Below are 19036 nucleotides of genomic sequence, written 5' to 3' on the forward strand. Positions count from 1 at the left end.
ACTGTGGGCAATGGTTCCTCTGTGTTCCAGTCCCAAAAATCACTGCCTATAGGGTCAGTCTTGTCAGTTGACTCCTAAGTGGCACTTCAAAGCAGCATTCTGAAAAACCTCAACATCTGTTCCTTACTCCTAATGACCTTAAAAAAAATGTTTCAGACATACTTTCCTTTAGCCAGGAGTTACTGTGCATCTGCAGGAAAAATACAACCTTACAGATGCTCACAGCCATCAAACTTGCTCTCACTAATGGCAGCTCCAGGAGCCACCACCTCAACTCTGAAAGTCAGCACTGAATGTGAAATATAATCAATATATTCTTTTCTGTGGTAGCTCCAAAATGTAGGAGTTCAGAGATATTTCAAGACATTTTTTCAAAAAAGTACTTTCAGCAGTGAAGTGAAAGAAGAAGAAAAAATAAAAAAGTGGCTTTGAAAGGCAGCAGGGATACCTGAGGGCTAAGTTTAAAGCATGGAGGGAAAGCAAGAAAAGATAAAGTGATGGAAGAGTTCTGTTAACGATTAATTTCTAATTGCTCTTTCAAAACATTGAAAGTTGTCAAACGATAGGAGCTGAAAGGTCAGTTAATGGAGTTGAATACTGTCTATTGCAGTTACCTCCTGTGTTATTCCATACAACTGCTTTTGTTTCTAAGAACAGAAAAAAAGTTCATTTAGGACAGCAGGCAAGTATTTTGGTAAATTCTCTATATGTGCTAGAGCAGAATGCTGTCTACAGAAAAATATAGCTGACATGAAAGCATGTTCCCAACCCCCTATCTTGCTTCATGGAGAAGTTATGATAAACAGGTTATGTGTTCCCTAAGGTTACCATGGAAACTCATTCTTTTCAGGCCATCATTTGCAAAGGTAAAATTTGCATTAAAATGTGATGGAATTTGATTTTGTGCATGTGTGTGTGAAACTCAAGTGGGGTCATGCTACCACGCAGTATAGCTGTTATTTCAAACCCAGGAGCATACACTTAAGAGAGAGATCTATTAATCCGTGTAAACACCTCAGTGACCAAATTACAGTTTAATTGCTAACTTGACAGGTATCTTCCTAGCAAATTAAGAGAAATACATTAAAAATTAGCTTCAAATGCAAATGTAAATGTTCATACTGATCCACTGGTGGGTATCACTAGATACCATTTTGCTAAATTCCCCTATAATCATTCCACAGGAAAGATTGAATTTAGATTGTCAGAATGACTTTGTTTTGATGGTGGCAGACCAGGGATGGAAGGCACAGGCAAGTATTTCAAAATATAAATTTTTATCTTATCTTGAAGAAGTTATCATCAAATTATGACCTGTAGAATATAATTTAATATAACCATGCTTACTGCATTACAAGAAACTCTTGAATCCAAGTGACTCCCTTCGTTTTGAGTCACACAGTAACTTCAAAGTCAGATTTTCACTCCAGGTATCTGCTACTCTGACTTTTCTTGGAATAGCTGATGGTGGAAAGCATAACCTGATCCAGGCTTCCCTAGGGTCCAGGTTCCTTCAGAGCTACTGCCATTGTTTGTTGTCATGTGCAGTAATGGCATTCCTAACATAGAGGGGCATCATTTGCCATAGTAATTTTAACAATCATTATTCCAGCCTAGCAATAAAACAGATTAATGGAATAAATCTAGAAAGATCTTACAATAGTGACCAGACTGCGTTGTAGAGGAGATACCAGTATTTGTTCTGCTGCTCAATTGTACACATTCACAACTTACATGCTAAATCTGATATACTGCTTTATGAAATCTATGCTACTCTGGGTTATTCGCATATCATCTGTCCTGAACAGCAGGACACCCTTGAAGCAGCAGGGTCAGAACTCATATTTCTGCTTGCAAGGCAGACATTCCAGTATCACCTGGATTACAGAAGACTCAATGTCTCCTATCATACAGGACTTACGACACACCCTTCAGCTGCAATGACTCTGCTTAATATTGGGCATCATGACATTTCACACAACAGTCAGGCCATTTGATGAGGAGAAAGCAGCAAAAACACAGGCAGGAGGATGTGTTGTGCTTGCTTTCTTAGTGCTTAGTGTCAAAACCATTTGTTTAACATAAAACCCCCCCTTGATTAGTGTCTCAGAAACACACCAAAAATCAAATCAAAATCGGCCCTTCAGATTAGGCTGCATGGTGAAATTTCTGCTTGCAAATTCAATTTACTAAACCTAGCAGAAATACTAAAGAAATTTTAAGAAACCAAATACACACAAAAATTAAATTGATTACTAACTTTTGAACAACTTCTCAAAAGTGGAAAAAAATCCCCGGAACATATTCCTTCTATCAAATGTGCTTCTATCACCACATTTGATAGAAGGAATGTTTTCCAGTCAGATTCTGTATGGAGCAAGAAGGGAGATACCTAGTGCTCCCTTTTCCAGTGTGTTTTAAGAACCAGACTTAGAACTGAACATTGAAGAGAGCTGGCTTTGAGCAGAACAGTCAAAGTTACATACAGCACCAGCCTTATGGGGTAAATTCAGTTCTCTTTTTCCATATTTTTGTACTTTCTTTTAATGCAGTCTTGATATTAGATTAGCATCTGCACTACAGACCTTAGACTGGGAACTAATAAAGTTATCCACCCAATCTCTCGATGTCTGAGTCACTGACTTTCTTTTTCATTTTAAATAATTATAGCAATGTCGCCTGTTTGTTGAGAAAAATAGGGCCTTTATATATTCACAGATAATTGCTTATACCCAGCACCCACTGATACATTCTAATTACTTTTCACACCTTGGCTGTGAAAAAAATCTTGAACTTTTTAGTGCTTTTCTAACTGCAAGACAACAAGGTAGCCAGAGCACTGACACCCTGACTGCTGAAGCTGCACCTAGGATGGAATTTAACAAGCAGTTCTGCTAATGCATTTTGCAGTGAGGAACTTCAGCAAAACTCAGCAAGACCCAAGGCCTCTACCTCAGATCTTGCACTGCAGTAATGAGAAGTGCTGCACAACAGAAGAACTCAATCCAGAAATCAAAAGTAATGAAAAGTCCATTATTTCAGTTGGCTTCAGTCACATATTTAACTATAACAAATACAAGATCTGGGCTCTCTAACAGCCTCAATGACACAGTTGTCTTACTTGACCCAGCTTCTTTCAAGCTCAACCCTTGACCCCCAAGTTCTGCACACACTGGGTAATCATTGCTGTTTGCCTCACTGAGGTCATTCTGCTTTCCCTGATGTTAAATGGACAAATTTTGCAGTCCTTTGTCCAAACCACTCTCTGTTCTAGCGGGATATTATCCCTAGCAGGCAGAGCTGGACAGTGACCAGCATCTTCAGGAAAGGGGGTGCTGCCTGGGAGTAGCTAGGCAACTTTTGGATTATAGTTGTCTTTTAAGGAGGAGATTTCTTTTTCATCAGCAACACTGAACATGAACACGACCCAGGGAAATTAAGTTGTAGGACCTGAAAAAGAAGTCAACCATGTCAGCATCTATTTGACAAATGCACCGGATACCTGGTAGTAAAGGCCAAAGATTGTGCCTAAAGGGGGTCAGGTTTGAGGCCTGATTTCAGACCTGATCCAATAAATACCTAAGTGCATGCTTAGCTTCAGACATGAATTTCAGTGGCATAACAGACTTGTCTTGTGATTAAAAAATGAGTGTTGTAACTGGGGCCCCCTTCCAGAAGTTGAAGCAGGCCTCTTACTAATGGCCTGAGGAAGAGGAGGTCAATTTTAAAAGGAAGTCTACTTTCCCCCCTCCCCTGTAGCCAGACCCAGAAGCAGCTGTATTTGATCCTGTTGGTGAGTGGGGCACTGAGCTGCTGGGGGTCAGGACCAAGCTGTCACAGAGAAGCATCACTGAGGCTAAGCAAGGCAGGGAAAGCTCAGGGTGCAGAGTACTGGCTTTGGCAGCCTCACGTGCGAAGGCTCGGTGTTAAAATCTCAGTGCTCTTCCAGCTTCCCCATGTGACGCTGGCCTGAGATTTGGCACAGTGTGCACACATGCTCAGGGAAAGTGGCCACACAGTCCCCTGTCTACAGAGTGACCAGCAAGGAGACAGAAACTTGTTGAAGCCTGTACGGGCAGGAGCTTGCCAAACCCAAAGTAAACTGCAAATACCCAGCCACTACTGAGAGCTGTAGTCAAGCCAGATAGATTACAGCTACCTCCAAAATGGCTATTTGTGCCCATTTTCTGTGCCTCACAGAATAAAAAGCCCACAGATAAAAGCTGCAGAGCTGTGGGCTATGTGCTCAAACACAGTAACTGTTGAGCATAGTAAACAGCATGGATTACCTGCTCACAAACTCCTCTCATCAATATAATTATTGGTTAGAGATTTGTTTCTTGCCTCCCTTAACATATTGGCAAATTAGGCAAAATATATACAATAGAAAACCTCTAGGGCCTTTCATATCATATCAAGTTGATCCATGACAGCTGTCATGATCTCTGCAATGTCCCACTCAAATCCCCCATTTGGGCAATATCAGAAGAACCTGTCCTAACTGCAAGGGACATGATTGTTGGCACATTTGGAATCTCTCAGTACTGTGAGCCTGCAAGGACAGCCACAGCCTGGCAGCACCACATGTTTTTGTCTGATTTCTTTCAGCAACTTGTATGAAATAAGAGAAATGCTTAGTGTTTGTCTTCCTCAGAATCACCCCCCTGCACTGAGAAACAACAAAACCCAGCTGTATGCAGAGGCACCTTGTGGAATAGATGGCATGATGAATTTCTGGAATTCACATAATATTGTAGGGTAAAAACAATACCAATGAGCTCTGATAAGACGACATATGGCACCAGAACTGTTTCCCCTGGTAAATGAGAGCATGTACAAAGTGTATGCATGAAGACATGAGCATTTCAGACTCCCCTCTGGTTCAGATAATCTGTGCCAAATCTAACCTTTGTATAAGTAGGAATGATTCCAAACAAGTTATAGAAGTCACTCTTTATTACTAGTATTAATGGAATTGAATTTGGCTCTCCTTACATGTGACATTTGGAATAGTTTATTTTTCACATGAGGTTTGGCAGGGATTTCTCCCAAATAATTTTCCCCTAAACTACCCCCAAAAGCTGGCCTGTAGATTTCAAAATTGCTCTGCTTAGTTAGAAGGAGCTCTGTACAATACCTCCCAAACAGAAACCTTCATTAAGCAGAGATAAGTTGGGACCATAAGAAGTTCTTGATCAGTAAGTTAATCATACATTTTAATAAAATGATTTGTGTACTCTTTTAATAAGTATACGGACAACTAATACTTCTGATCTGGATTTTTCAAAGCAGCTATATGTTAAATACGTTATTGTATTTTTCTTATTTTTTTCTTATTTTTTTTTTTATTTAATGTTTTCTACTAATAGTCTGTGGACTCAGAAAATCTGGAATTTGCATCAGTTTCTGCTATATGTTTCACATAAAATTGTCAGCTTCTCCCATTGCGCTAGAAGACAGGAATGTTACTATTCTAGAAGCTGGAATTCTGGTTTCTAACCATAGTCCAACACAAACGTTTGTGTGCTTTAGGAACCTAACCTATTTGAAATGCAACATCCTGAACCTGGAATTAATTGATCATGAAAAGTACAAACAGCTCCTTATTCATCCTGAAGGAAGCGCAGAACCCTTTGACACATTATGGAAAAATAATGCAGTTATTAATGCTCCTTTCTTTGTTCTCGTTGATTTTTAGGCTTGGAATCCTGCCAGGCACACAATAAAGTACGTGGCCTTTAACACACACAGGCATGATTCTTTTTTCCTACTCTCAACTGGGAGCTGACAAAACTCAATACATTACAGGTTTGTTTCAATTGAAAGGTTCACAGCCAGTTTCCAGGGACAGGTTTTCTTGTATCTTTAGGTTATTTACAAGCTTGCAAATCTGATCTGCAAATAAGGAAATGGCTTTTAGAAGCAGTTAACCCAAGGCTCTGTGCGGTGAAGCTGATGTGGTCCCTAACAGGTGAAGAACTATTTGCAATGTGGCCTGTGTTACATGCAGTCCTTGAATGTGCATTAAAAAGATAAAGTTTCAAGGATTTACTGCCATCCTGAAGGAAAGAATTGATGTTTTAAGTAACTGGATTTGTACAAAGTCTGTAAGACAATCCAAGTAAATCCTCAAATAGATGATTAATTCCTCATTATTTAAATGCACTTAAATACAAGTGCAGATGCTAACTGCATGGCTTTCTCTTGACAGCTCCTTAGCTATTTCTCATGATCTGCTATTAGGCTGTGACTCTAAAGCCCTGAAAAAGACTGCCTGTGAGAAAGCCTTCCAGCTCCTAGAGAGACTAAGTTCTTGCAGCTTACTCTTACACAGTTCTTTCAGGGTCTGATATTGCAGCCATGATAACACTACATAAACATCTGCCTCATTTGGGAGACCTGGATTAGGTTTTTATTTGGTATCTTCGTGAGTGCTTTGAATATCTGATGTCCCACTAAGACATGAGCATGTATGCACATGCCTAAACCCTTTTCAGAGCTGATACATCCCAATATTCCCTAGCTGTCAGAAAATTTTAGGGTAATCTCATTTTACACTGACAACAAAAAGCATTAATTTTCCTAGACAATATTTATACTTATTATCAGCCTGTCCTTTGGCTAACTAGCTGAGGTTTATTTTAAGCCTTGTGATCCACCATACAAAATTTGGTTCATCATTTATCCTAGTTATAAACCTGAAAAGAGGGGGTGGGTGATGGGGGGGGGGCAGAAAGTCCAAAGGATGCAAAACTTGAGAACAAACCAAAGCACAATGGAATAGGAAAATAATTTTAAAGGGTCTGGCTCAATAGCAGAGACAGTGCCATATACATTTGTCTGTTTATGGAAACACACTAAACTGAATTATTCAGTTCCTTACAAAAAGAAAAGGAATAGACTGTGGGGACGAGAAAGCAGAATGAAGGCGCAAGAGAGCAAAAAATTAATCCAGCAACAGATGAGAAGAACAGAGGAGAATTGGAAAATGGATGCAGGGGGGAGGAATGGATGATGAGAGAATAGCAAGCCTATTTAAAATGAATTTTTGACCTTATTTTTAAAACATTTATGGATCCCAATTGCCTGTCATGAGATCATTTTCCCTTACAATGCTAGCTTTTCAGCCGGCTCGGCACTTTAACTTGATTTATCCCACTTAAAAAAAGTAGATTGTTAGAAATACCCCCTTCTATTAGAAATTCTGTCCCATTACAGTGTCAGCTAAAGGCCACTTGTCAATGTCAGCTTTATCAGATACAAATTTGCCTCATGAGTTCTCAGATACTCTTTTGGAGGACAAGACCCAGGGTCCATTTTTGAGGCTGCTGATTTGTGATGGTGTAGTGTCTTCTTGAATTATCCTCTGCTTTTTCCAACTTATCTGTGTATTTCATGAGATGGTGGGAAGTGATTACAGCAGCTGCTGTACATTAGAAAGACATCTTACAAGAAAGTTGGCTTAGGTAAAACAGTTGACTGAGGAAAGTAAGGAAAGGACTAATTGAGTCTTAAAAATACAGAGACCCAGCATCTCTTTCCCAGCTGCAGCTTCCCTGGTGCCATAACCTCCTGTGGGAAGAAAGAAAACTTCTACCAGAAGGTTTTCCTCCTCCTCAGCTGTCTGTTGTCTCTTTAAAGAAAGACTTGACATCCTGAAGATTAGAGTAAGTTTTTATTTATTCGCAATTATGCAATTAGTCATCGGCATGTCTCTTCACTGATAAGTAAAGGTGGAAAAAAATCAGCTGTTGTTCAATCTGTGTTACCACAGCACTGCTGAGGGTCAGCTGCCCGAGGTGGGAATGATGGCATTGCTTAAAAGCTATCTTAAGGACTCTCCTGGCAAGATGCTTTGAGACATTTATTTTCTTTTAAATATCTTGATTCTATTTTTGTTCCTCCTTTTCTGTCTCTGTGGATTGTAACACAGGTATTTCAAGGGTAAAACTACACCCAGGAGTAGAACTTTCGGCCTTGAGTTGGAAGAGAGCAAGTTGTGGCTGCAGTATTTTCCAGACTGAAAGACAGTGTCTATGAAAGCAGGGCTGGATGGATCAATGGGTGATATTGTTGCAATGAAGAGACCAGAAGCCTTTGAAGTTTATAAACTACTTCAACAAGAAGAACTGTTGCAGCAACAAACTTCAGAGTACTAAAGACTTCAAGGTAAACTCTGATTTTTTGAGCAGACTGCCATTCCTCACAACAAAACTGCTTACAAATATTATGCACTGGAAGGACAAAAAGCAACAATCCTGGTGAAATCATTTCAAGATTGAGGTACTTTAAGCACACTTTCAGGTGCTTTGATTAAGGACAACATGTCTCACGGGAAAAGCAAAGCTTTGGAAATCAGTAATCTCTGGGCATTACACCCAACAGGAAAGGCTTATAGAGGATTACCTAGAAGAAACCTTTGTGAATCTTGTGAAACTACACTGGATCATAAATCTCAGCCTCATCTGAACATTAATAAAGCTTTATCAGTTTCAGATAAGAAGTAGAAATCCCCAGGCTGCTGAAGAGGTTGCACTGACTCAGTCTGAGGCCTGTCAGGACACTTATCACAACACAGAATTTCAATGGGAAGACACATTTGATGCATATTCCTATTTCAGTTTACAAAAGTAACTCAGAAGAAGAATGGCAGGTGGCATTGACTCACACATTTGGGTCACAAAATTTAAGGCAGTGGATTAAAGTTAACTGCTTTAAGGAAAGAATTATTTCACTGAAGATGACACTTTTGATAATTGAATCAGAACAGTATATACAACAACAATTTTGGAGTTAATGAACAAATATATATGATCATTTCTGTAAAAACACCCCTTTAAACTCTGTATCTCTCTGTGATTTCAATAAAGTCTACTCTTGCATAGGATTTTTTGTACTATAGCTGCAGTCATTGCAAATTTCACTTCAGCATTCACATCAACAGTTTGGGGACATTAAAACTAATGTTAGTTCAAACTTCAGACATATATAGATTCTTAAGTTTTTTACATATTCTGTCTTTTTTTAAACAAAAATTTTGAATTTAGCATAAATTGCATTTTATCAAAGCTACATTTTTGAATGCTGGTTGATTATAATTACTTCAAAAGAGACAGAGTCCAAGTTCAGAACTTGCTCAGGAAGAGCTCTTGAATACACATGGACTATGGCTGTTGCAATTATTTAACACATTTAAAAATCTGGCACTGTTAATTCAATCTCTGGTTCTTCTACAAGTTATAGGTTACTCTTCAGTAGTGGGGTAGATAGTATGTTTCTGTGTAGTGTAAGTCCTAGATGTAAAACAGGGAATACACCATGCCTGTAACAGTTCTTTGGTGTTCGTAGAATATTTTAAGAAATTTGATGCAGGGGAGAAAATTACTTCATTTTTCACTTTATAAAAATTACATAGGCTGTAACATGGCCAGATTGCTACTGTCCCATGTGCAGAAGGAAAGGTAGGACAGACATGCCTCTATTTCCTCCCTCTCACTTTGCATCTAAGGACAATGAGAGTCTGATCTTCTAATGCTCTTGTTAATCCAGAGACTCACTGGATGAACAGCCAGAGTACCATAAATCCATCTGAAAAGCCTTGATGCTACCACACATAACAATGTTTGGCAGTGTCTCTCTGTCTTTGGTTTAATGGAGGAAACCTGGGTCTAAATCAAATACAGTGAACAGACAAGTTAATTTTAGCCAAGTTCTCATCATTAGTATTTTCTTTTGTGGGCTGGCTTTAGGGATTTCTCCATTTCTATGAATTCCCTAAATTCATGTTCCACTGATACAGGATTTCTGGAAAACACAAACAGCACCTTCTGCTAACTCTGAACGTTGCAGAAGCACTTTGGATCCCACCATGGACCTACCCAGCGCTGGTCATAGTCAGACAGCTGCATCCTTCCCTCGTCATCCTCATAGAAAGGCAAGCCCTCCCGCCGGGCCTGGTGGTACTCCTTCCGCAGCCTCTGGATGCGATCAGCATTCCCACCACCTGTGCAGCCACTGAGGGGAAAAAAAAAAGCTAAATAAAACTCCTATGAACACACATATCTGACACCAGGTACACAGAGAATTGCCAGACCTGAGACAAAGGGATTGTGTTCGATTTTCCTGATTTGCATAGTTCCCACTGGCCCATATCAGCCTTATTTTTGCTTTATTTTTTTGACAAAGCTGCTAATTGTAAACTTGATCTCTGTTTTTATAAAAGGCCATCCCTGTCCAAAGAACTTAGCAATTCCAGTACAAGACAAGAGACAACAGATGGATGCAGACAGATGGGGGAGCACAAGAAAACTTTTAACATTCCTGTGAGCAGCTATAAATGACCATCATATTTTGCTAATAATGATGATGATGATGATAAGCTGCCAAAAAATGTTTTCCTTTGTTCCCATGCTAAATGTGGAATTTCCCTAAAATTACATATGTTCTAGATAAAGAATAAACTATTATTCACATAGAAACACAGAAAAGTTTTTCCTCATAAAAAACCCCAAACTACCTCCCAAGTATACAAAGAACTCAAACATCAACCATGAAAATCCAGGGCAGGCAAGAGATGGGAAAGCACACTATTAAATCTTGACACCATCTTTTTAAAATGGTAATTAAACAGTAATTCACTTAGTAATCCACAAAGAATCACTTGTATGCAGAACTGCATATGCTGCAAACTGCTCTGGTAAATCCACTGGAGTTGCTTAGTTTACCAAGTCAAACACATACCTTTCTGTGGGTTTTGACCCTAGTGAGCTTTCTAAAACCTTACAGCTTGTACAACTGTGGAAGCTCAAGCTATAACCAGGAAGCATTAAATAAAATCCTGAAAATGACTAAGAATTCAAAAAACTGGTCATATTTAAAATTAATAAATTAAAAGCTTCCTGCAGCTATTTCCAGCCCTGCTGTAGTCAGCACTGGGGTGAGTAGTGACTGTATGGCTAAGTAGCATTTACTGGCACTCACAGGGAATTATTAATTATACAATTAATTTGTGGCTGCTCCTAAACTCAGACCATTGTTATTGCAGCACATCACCATATATTCTCTTAATCTACAACCTTAACTCTGCCTCAGAGACAGAGATTTGTTCACACGAGCACAGACTTGGTGGAGCATCTTGCTACGTCATGCTCCACTATGAGTATGCCAGAATCTAAGGAAGCCCTTGATAGGACTTGCATAGCAAAATGAATTTGGGCAGCACACACAAAATATTGGACATTAACCCATCAGTTCAATAATACTTAGTTTCTAGTATGTATCAGCAATCTAGACTGGTTGGAAATTAACTACCAATTAGAAATTCCATGTAGGCTGCAAATGCAACTGAATATGCAGTTAGGATTGGAAATGGTTACTTGCAGCATCAATATGTTTCCATGAAAAATCAAATGACTTCCTTTCCTGAAGCCCAAGTTATCCATCCACTCTAAAAAGTCCCAGAGGTTTCAGGCTTCTCTGGCTGACTTACTGAAATCTTCCAGAGCGCATGAATTTTTTCTCATGATCTGCCAAGACAGAGCAGAAAGCTTGCACAAACTCTGTGGACTACTGAGGGGGAAAAAAGTATATTCCCTCTTCACCTTTGTTCCTTCCACAGATAAATGCCTCTGTTCTTTGCATGAAATCTTGTCAAATAGTGGAGAACCATTTCCAGTTTCGAAACACTGAAACTGAGGTCTAGCTAATGGGGACTATCACTTAGAACAGTGAAGCTTGGTCCATAGCTCATGAGCAGTACAATACCTATGAAATCCCCTGACATTACTTGTGAGTACAGATAAAGTGTGTAATGAGGGCTGCTAACACACAGATAAGGCTCCAAGTATTGTCCCTGTTGCTTTGCCAGCAACATTGCCCAAAGCAGCTAAGAAGAAAACACACTAAGAGGGAAACAGGCAATAGGTCTAGTTTGATTCCAGCCAATCTGGCTCACTGCAGCTCTCCACAAACTGTATAGCACCCATAGTGGTCTAACCCACTTTTTACCAGCAGGTGCTTTGGCTGAATGGGCAATCTGAAAATACCACACACATTGGGGGATCCCTCCCCCCATTTAAAATTAAATCTGAGATTGATATATTGTGCTCCACTGACTGTAGATCTCCTGTAGGTGAACTTCCTTCTGCTCAAACCCTTTGAGCCAGTGCTGCTGCAGAGTTCAAGCTGATTATATATATTACAAGACAGGGCCTGACAGATTTTGCTTTGGCAAACCTCTGCCATGCAGTATTAAACTACAAACCATGAGAATGAGTAGGAATATTTGAATGAAAGATAGCAGCACATGGAAAGTTATCCATCTGGATTAGTGTGAAAACACAAGCGTAATCTCTGTGGAAGCAAGCAGCTCCGTGAAGTCTGATTTCCTGCGCTTCTCTCCTGTGGGTTCTCTCGTGTCTGAAAATGGTTCTCACTGCAGTGTTTCTCCCCAGCAAGAACATTTAACCAGGCCTCTCTAGCAGGCTGCTTATTTACACTTAGTGTAACTTTGTGTTCCAGTATCTCTTGAACATCAAGTGACCAGTCAAGTCTGGTCAAAAATGGCCAGTAAGTTCAGAATTTGTTAGAAAAGTGAAGGGAAACAGGTAGGAAGAGGGCTTCTCAGTACATCCACTTAATATTTTCAGGATACAGTTAAAGCGTCACAACTTTTTTTTCTCCACCAGTTTATAACGTAAAAGACATTGGCTTTTGAAAGAGCTGCATTCTAACTTACCATGGGAGTTTTACCCACTCCTGAGTAAAGTGAGATAAATATGATGCCCTGTGCAATGCTCATGAAACAGTTCTGAATTTCAACTTGGCTCCTGACAATTATGTGAATATATGAACCACATTCAAACTCACCAGATGAATTCAATCAGCACTGTGCAAATATCGCATACATAATCTATTAGTTTACCCCAAAGAAACTGAAGCATTGAATTCAAACAGAATGAAGTCATCAGTAATAAAAAAAAGAAACTGATAAGGCAATATTAAAAAAAAAACCCAACACAATATTCCAAGATTTGCAGAGAAGATCATACATTGACTGTAAACTATTCTCCCATCTGCCTATAAATACATAATTAAAAAATATTGGTTTGATCAGATAGTGGTTCTCAGACAGGGAAACAGCAGATGAATACCAGTTCAAATGTTTCAGATGCATGACTATTTATACTGAAAAAGAACCTGAGCTTACAGAAGAAATAGAAAAACATCACTCCAATCAAACTCAGCTTATATTAAGGACACTTACTGAAGCTTTTCAGCAAGGCTGGTAAGTACAGCAGACAGATTTTTTTACAGTAGCTTTACATTTAATGCAGTGCTCTCTCCTTGAGGAGATATAAATATTACAGTCCTCATCATATGTACAATTTTGTGGACACTTGGCTTCCCTGACATGGCTCTGGAGCCATGCTACATGTTCTTCAGAGAACCATGCAACCACACTTTTACCACTCCCTCCACCATCACATGCTCCCAGATCTGGAATTTAATGTACTCACTGACTTCTCTGTGTCACAAGACTGTGAGAGAACCGTTCACTCAGCATTTCCCAGTTGTTTTCAGTATGATTTCCTGAAATTGTGCTACATGTAAGGAGACTGATTCAGAAGCAGCTGACACTGGGAAGTTCAAAATAATGTCTGTGTGTAGGAATAAATCTCTGAGAAACTGCAAAAAGAGTTGCGAAGACTCAGGTGCTGATTTCAAACAACAGTAACAAACATGTTCAAAATCCCAAGCCATAAACAAACTCAAGAGAAGTTCAACAGTTCTTCCAATAAACTGCACACACTGCAAGGCTGGGTTTTTTTTTGTAATAGAAAAAAACCCCAACAAATGTATGTGAACGCTCAAAGGAGGAAAAAACACATTTCTGACAGTCATTTTGTAGTTTTGTTAAATACAGTCCTTATTGGGAGGATAAGGACTTCTGGCTTGGGAGAAGGAGAAAAACAAGTCTGTGCTGTCGTTGGAACCAACACCATCGTTCTAGTCCAACTGCTGGGGCTGTACCAGCAACTGGATAAACAGTGGCCAGAAATCACCCTCCCCTCCCTGTGCTGCACCTGTCAGAAGCAGCACACAGAGCCCACCTTGCCCACTGTGAGTGCAAAGGGACCGCCTTTGAAACAGCCTCTCAACCAACACAGCTGGAACAGACAGCCCAAGACAAAAGGGGAACCACAACGTAGCACAGACTGAGCTTCAAGCTCTCTGACATTATGTAAAATACGACTGTGAAATTTCACCCCATCATCTCTGAAGAGAGAGATGAACAAGCACCATAGCTATAATATTATATATTCAATATGATAGACTAGGGTTTTTTTCCAAAGAATTGAAACACCATAATCAGTATTTAATACGTATGGCTCAGGTTTTGCACAGTGAAATCTCCTCTGTGTTCTTCCTCTGCGTTGCCAATCTGGATTTCCATCATTCAAGTTCAAATGACATTTTTTAAATTAGTGACTTCTTACTGCAGCTTTCTTGATAACACAAAATTAAAAACAAGTGTTGCACATACAAAGTAAGATGAACCACTTAAAGCTATATATAAATATACATTTAAAGAGGCAAAACCCATTTTGTTTCCAGTGGTTTTCCTAAACACATTAATATTGCACAGGGCTTTTTTGCCAGCCACTTCTTTCAAACACTGATTTCACCCAACTGACTGTCAGTCCCCTAAGCAAACAACTGGTGCTTCCAAGTTAAAATAAAACAAAACAAGCAAATGAAGAAGACAAAAAAGAAAAAGGAAAACTATTCTTTTAGAGGATTTTCCATTAACAAACAAATCCAAGACAAAATGTGATTCACAGACTCTAGAGAATGGACAATCTTCACGATCTGCTAAAAAACAAAACTAATTTTACATACTGAAAGGAACACAGTGGTCTACAAAGCTACTCAGTATAAGGGTGTCCAACAGAGCATGTAAGAGTATCTTTCACTTAGGATAAAACTTCCATTTTGAAGTTATAACAAATAGATATTTCAGTAACTTTCAGTTCCAGCTCTTGCATTTCTACCCTGAAGTATTACATTTCTTATGAAGATATTTTTGCAGCCTCAGTAGTAAGAAGGAATAAAAAGAATGGTGGGAAGTGATAAAAATAAAATCAATGGTAAGAATATATTTCTACTGTAATTCAGTTTTCATCTTTGTAATCACCAAGAGAAAGAGATTTTAGAAAGAAATGAACATTTGCTGTTTTCATATGCACTTGAGTAAGGAAAAGGTATTCCAAGGGAAGACTTGTCAGAAATGCCTTGCTGACATCACTGATGTTGCCTTGAAGGTTCAGGAATAACCTTTGATTCTCAGCCAAAGCCAGCCTGGGTTTTGGCTACACATACCCCACACTGAGGAGCCAAGCTAAGAATGACATCTTTCTAGGAACTGGAACCATGCATAAGGCTTTATTGGTCTCCACAGCACCTGCTTTCTTGCTCTGGGTGGGAACATAATTGATGTATACACAACTACTCTTTTTCTCAATGGAGAGGGGCTCTACAAGGACACTTGATTTGGACTCTTGTGCAAAGTGACTGATTAGGTAGACTTTGAGCCCTGTTCCATTTAGGCAGGACTGTCTGAGAAGGTCTGCATAGATGGACTGAAGTGAAAAGCATTAGATGGATGTGTTTCTCTCTAGATGCATAAATTCATGTAAAGAATCATAAACAAACCACAGAGAAACAAATTACACTGAAGAAGCCATTTACACTTAGTTGTATATTAAAGTATATTAAAGTCCCCGAATTTTAACCTGTTTTATAATACTTTAATAACTCATAACTGTGCTTCAGTGGGACATAAGCTGTCACCTTTCAGTTCTTTAGGCAAACAAAAGCAGTACAACCACATCTGTCCAAAAGGTCAAAGCCTCCTAGGGCAGCACATGACTACCATTTGTCTGGACGTAAATTGAGTCCTATTGACCCTGTAACATCACTACTGACCTCTTGACATTAGGAGCTTAGTGGAAAGAGAGAAGATGATATTCTCAGGTTCCTACAGACTCATTAGGAAGCAAGAAGGAAAGAGAACCTTGCATGATATGAATTAGCAATGTCATTAACCTTTTCTTTCCCCAAATAGCTCACAATATGTTTACAGAAGCCTCAAAAGAACCATTTGAAGATTGAGACCAACAGATTTGTATCACTTTCAGTTTTTCCAAACTGTTTATAAAATATCTCTCAGTGGCTTGACACAAGGCAACCTTTTATGTTTCCCTCCCTTCACATGACATACAACACCTTTTCCTGTTTGTCATGGCAGACGGCCTAGACATAAAAATGAGCATCATCTTTTCAAACCAGCCACTTCTCATCTCCATTACTTTCTTTTATAACTTATAGTTGACTACAGCTGGCCAGGAATAATGGGAGGTATAGCCTAATTTGTTGTTTTATGGAAACAAAATTGGCACACTGAGGTTTAACTTTGCTGTGAGCAGATATGGTATATGCTACTCTAACAGAAACACATTATTTGCAATCAAGTAGAAAGGAAAGAGAAAAAGGAAGACATTTTCTTGTTTGTAGCCTGATTGTCATCTTTATTTCAAAGAAAGGTCATTTTTTTTCTTTTCTCTGTTCAATGTATTGTGCCTCATCAAAGAAGGCAATCACCAGATCTTAACTAATAATAAAAAAAAGATGCCTTTCCAGTTCGGGCTGGTTAATGGCAATGTCTGTTTCTGGCATGGGACCAGTTTACTGCTGTCTTGTTGATGTGAGATGTGCACTTGTCTCTGAAGGGCTAGGAAAGCAGGGAGATTAGGGACTCGGCTGCTGACAACAACCAAACTCTCTATAAACAATACACAATGAAAATAATGAAAAACAGATTTTCCTGGTATTTTCAGTAGCCTCTAGACAATGCAACAGTTTCTGGTTTCTTCACTAAAGATGATATCAATTATGCCTTTTATCCATCATGCAGAAGTCACGTGTGAGGCATAATTGAAGGCCTTCTCTCCAAGGTAATTTCATCTGGATTTACGCGGCAAAGTACTTAAATTGCCTTTTTTGGCACTTTGTATTGCAACACAGCTTGGGAGGGGGTATTTTACTTTACTGATGTAAAGCAGCTGGCATATTTACAATAGATAGGTCACATCAACACAGAGCAGATTTTCAGCCCTCCAAACTCCATTTACAGCAGCTTTAACAATCCAACAAAGCAAATGCTGAATGCTAAACTCCAGGGTAGAAATGTAACTCTATTTCTTAAAGACTATCACACCTGCCTGGAACTGGCAGCTAGGTTTTTTTCACTTACAGGCTATTGCTTTTTGCACTACCGTTTATTAAACTTATCACTAAAGCCGAAATAATAACTACTTTACAAACTTTCAATGAATTAGCCATTCAGGAGTCCCTCAGGAATTCTCTTTACCACACACAAAGCAAAAGCAAGAGGGAGAGAAGGTGACTATTCAGTGAAGTCTTCATTTCTGCACTCCCTTGTGAGAGAAGAATTGAGGATCTAAGAATTACCTCACAGTAGATGCCGCTGCCCTTGTTCTAAAACATATTTTGTAGAAAATTTCAAAGCCCAGAGTAACTATCCATTTCTCTCAGAAATTACTTCTCCAAGTTTCACACTAGAGACTGTATCATCTGCTCTTTGTTACATACGTGCCAATCTATGCCACTGGCAGTGGCAGCAACTAATCCTCTATGTGGTTTGCTTTTTTAATACCTGGCCTAGCTAGAGAGGAGGTAGACAACTCAGCATTAACTAAAAAAAAAGTTCTCTGTGTCTGTAATTCTGTGACAGATCTAGCTTACATTTTAAAAATGAAGAAGAATTCACATCATGTGCAAAGCACCAGGGAAAAGTGCAGCTCTCAGAACCGAAATGCATCCTTACTATAAAGTTGGCTTTTTGGGGGTGCTTTTATAAATGGTCACTACAAGGATAACATTAATTCAGTGTCAGGACTTTTACAGGAAAAAAAAATGTAAATGTAATTTATCTTTTTTAACTGTCAGCCGCATTTCTAACGCTTTCAAATCTGTAGTTTCCAGCGGCCTTTTGTCTTTCTGCCATGGCAGGAATATCTTGGACAGCTGTAAGAGCTTTGTAAGCTATCTTTCTCAAAATCCATTAGCTAATTCAAGGAACCTAATTAGAGCTGCCATTTTGATGGAGCATATTGAATGCTCTGTATAAACTAGTAACACCATCAATGTTTATTAAAAATTGCAAGAACCAAAGCTCTCCGTTCCATATAAATATTAATGGACAGATACACAATACTTATTGAAATATAGAAGGCATTATGACCACAGAAATACACACAGGTATACTTACAACCCTGTGTGATGCATTTATGCACAAAGGCTGAAGTACAGAAGCAAAACCTAGGGACAATTTTACACAAACTGTTGAAAATTGACCAGCTTCCATTTACACTATCCTTATGTGCATTAAGGGAAGTAAAGCACACTAAAGATGATTTGTTTCTTGTGTTTTTTCTGAGTAGTGTGCTGACAATTTGGAGTGCATTTTGAGCTTACCTCAAGAATGCACTCCAGCTGGAACCATTTTATAGCTCCTCTTAAACCAGCCACTCCAATCACTGCACTTTGTAGACATTTACACATACTCCAGTACTATACTGTTTAAGGGTATCCAAAGATTCAAAGGGAATTTGCTCTGTAGAGTTAAAACTCAAATTTTGCTGTAGACAGCAACAAAGTCGGTGAAAGGAGCCAGACATCTGGAGCAGTGCTTTCCTACTTTCTGCTGCATGAAAGCCCAACCATAATGAAAAAACAGCTCGCAGACAACGATACAACACATGAAATACTGACCATTCTAAGAACATACCGGAGACCTAATCAGGTTAGGCTGTACAAGCATATGCCTTTGGCTGCAGAAATAAAAAGTTTTCTGGCTACTTCACAGCTTTGTTTTTAGCTTGATACTTCATAAATGGAGCTGCAGAAAACCTCATATGTTACCATTTCAATCTGACGTTCACTTTCGTATGCA

General features: G+C 39.1%; 1 protein-coding gene across 3 annotated transcripts in view; it reads right to left on the bottom strand.

Annotated features, from left to right (window-relative positions):
- The window catches only part of PARD3B (par-3 family cell polarity regulator beta), a 392133-nt gene that overhangs the window by 39637 nt on the left and 333460 nt on the right, over positions 1 to 19036 (bottom strand). For all 3 annotated transcript variants that reach the window (XM_086897517.1, XM_086897518.1, XM_086897516.1), the window contains one exon: positions 9879 to 10014. In XM_086897517.1, the coding sequence (XP_086753643.1) occupies positions 9879 to 10014 (136 nt within the window). The remainder of the gene's footprint in view (positions 1 to 9878; positions 10015 to 19036) is intronic.

This window comes from Cyanistes caeruleus, chromosome 7 (genome assembly GCF_971803275.1).
Source record: "Cyanistes caeruleus chromosome 7, bCyaCae1.hap1.1, whole genome shotgun sequence".
Lineage (NCBI taxonomy): Eukaryota > Metazoa > Chordata > Aves > Passeriformes > Paridae > Cyanistes > Cyanistes caeruleus.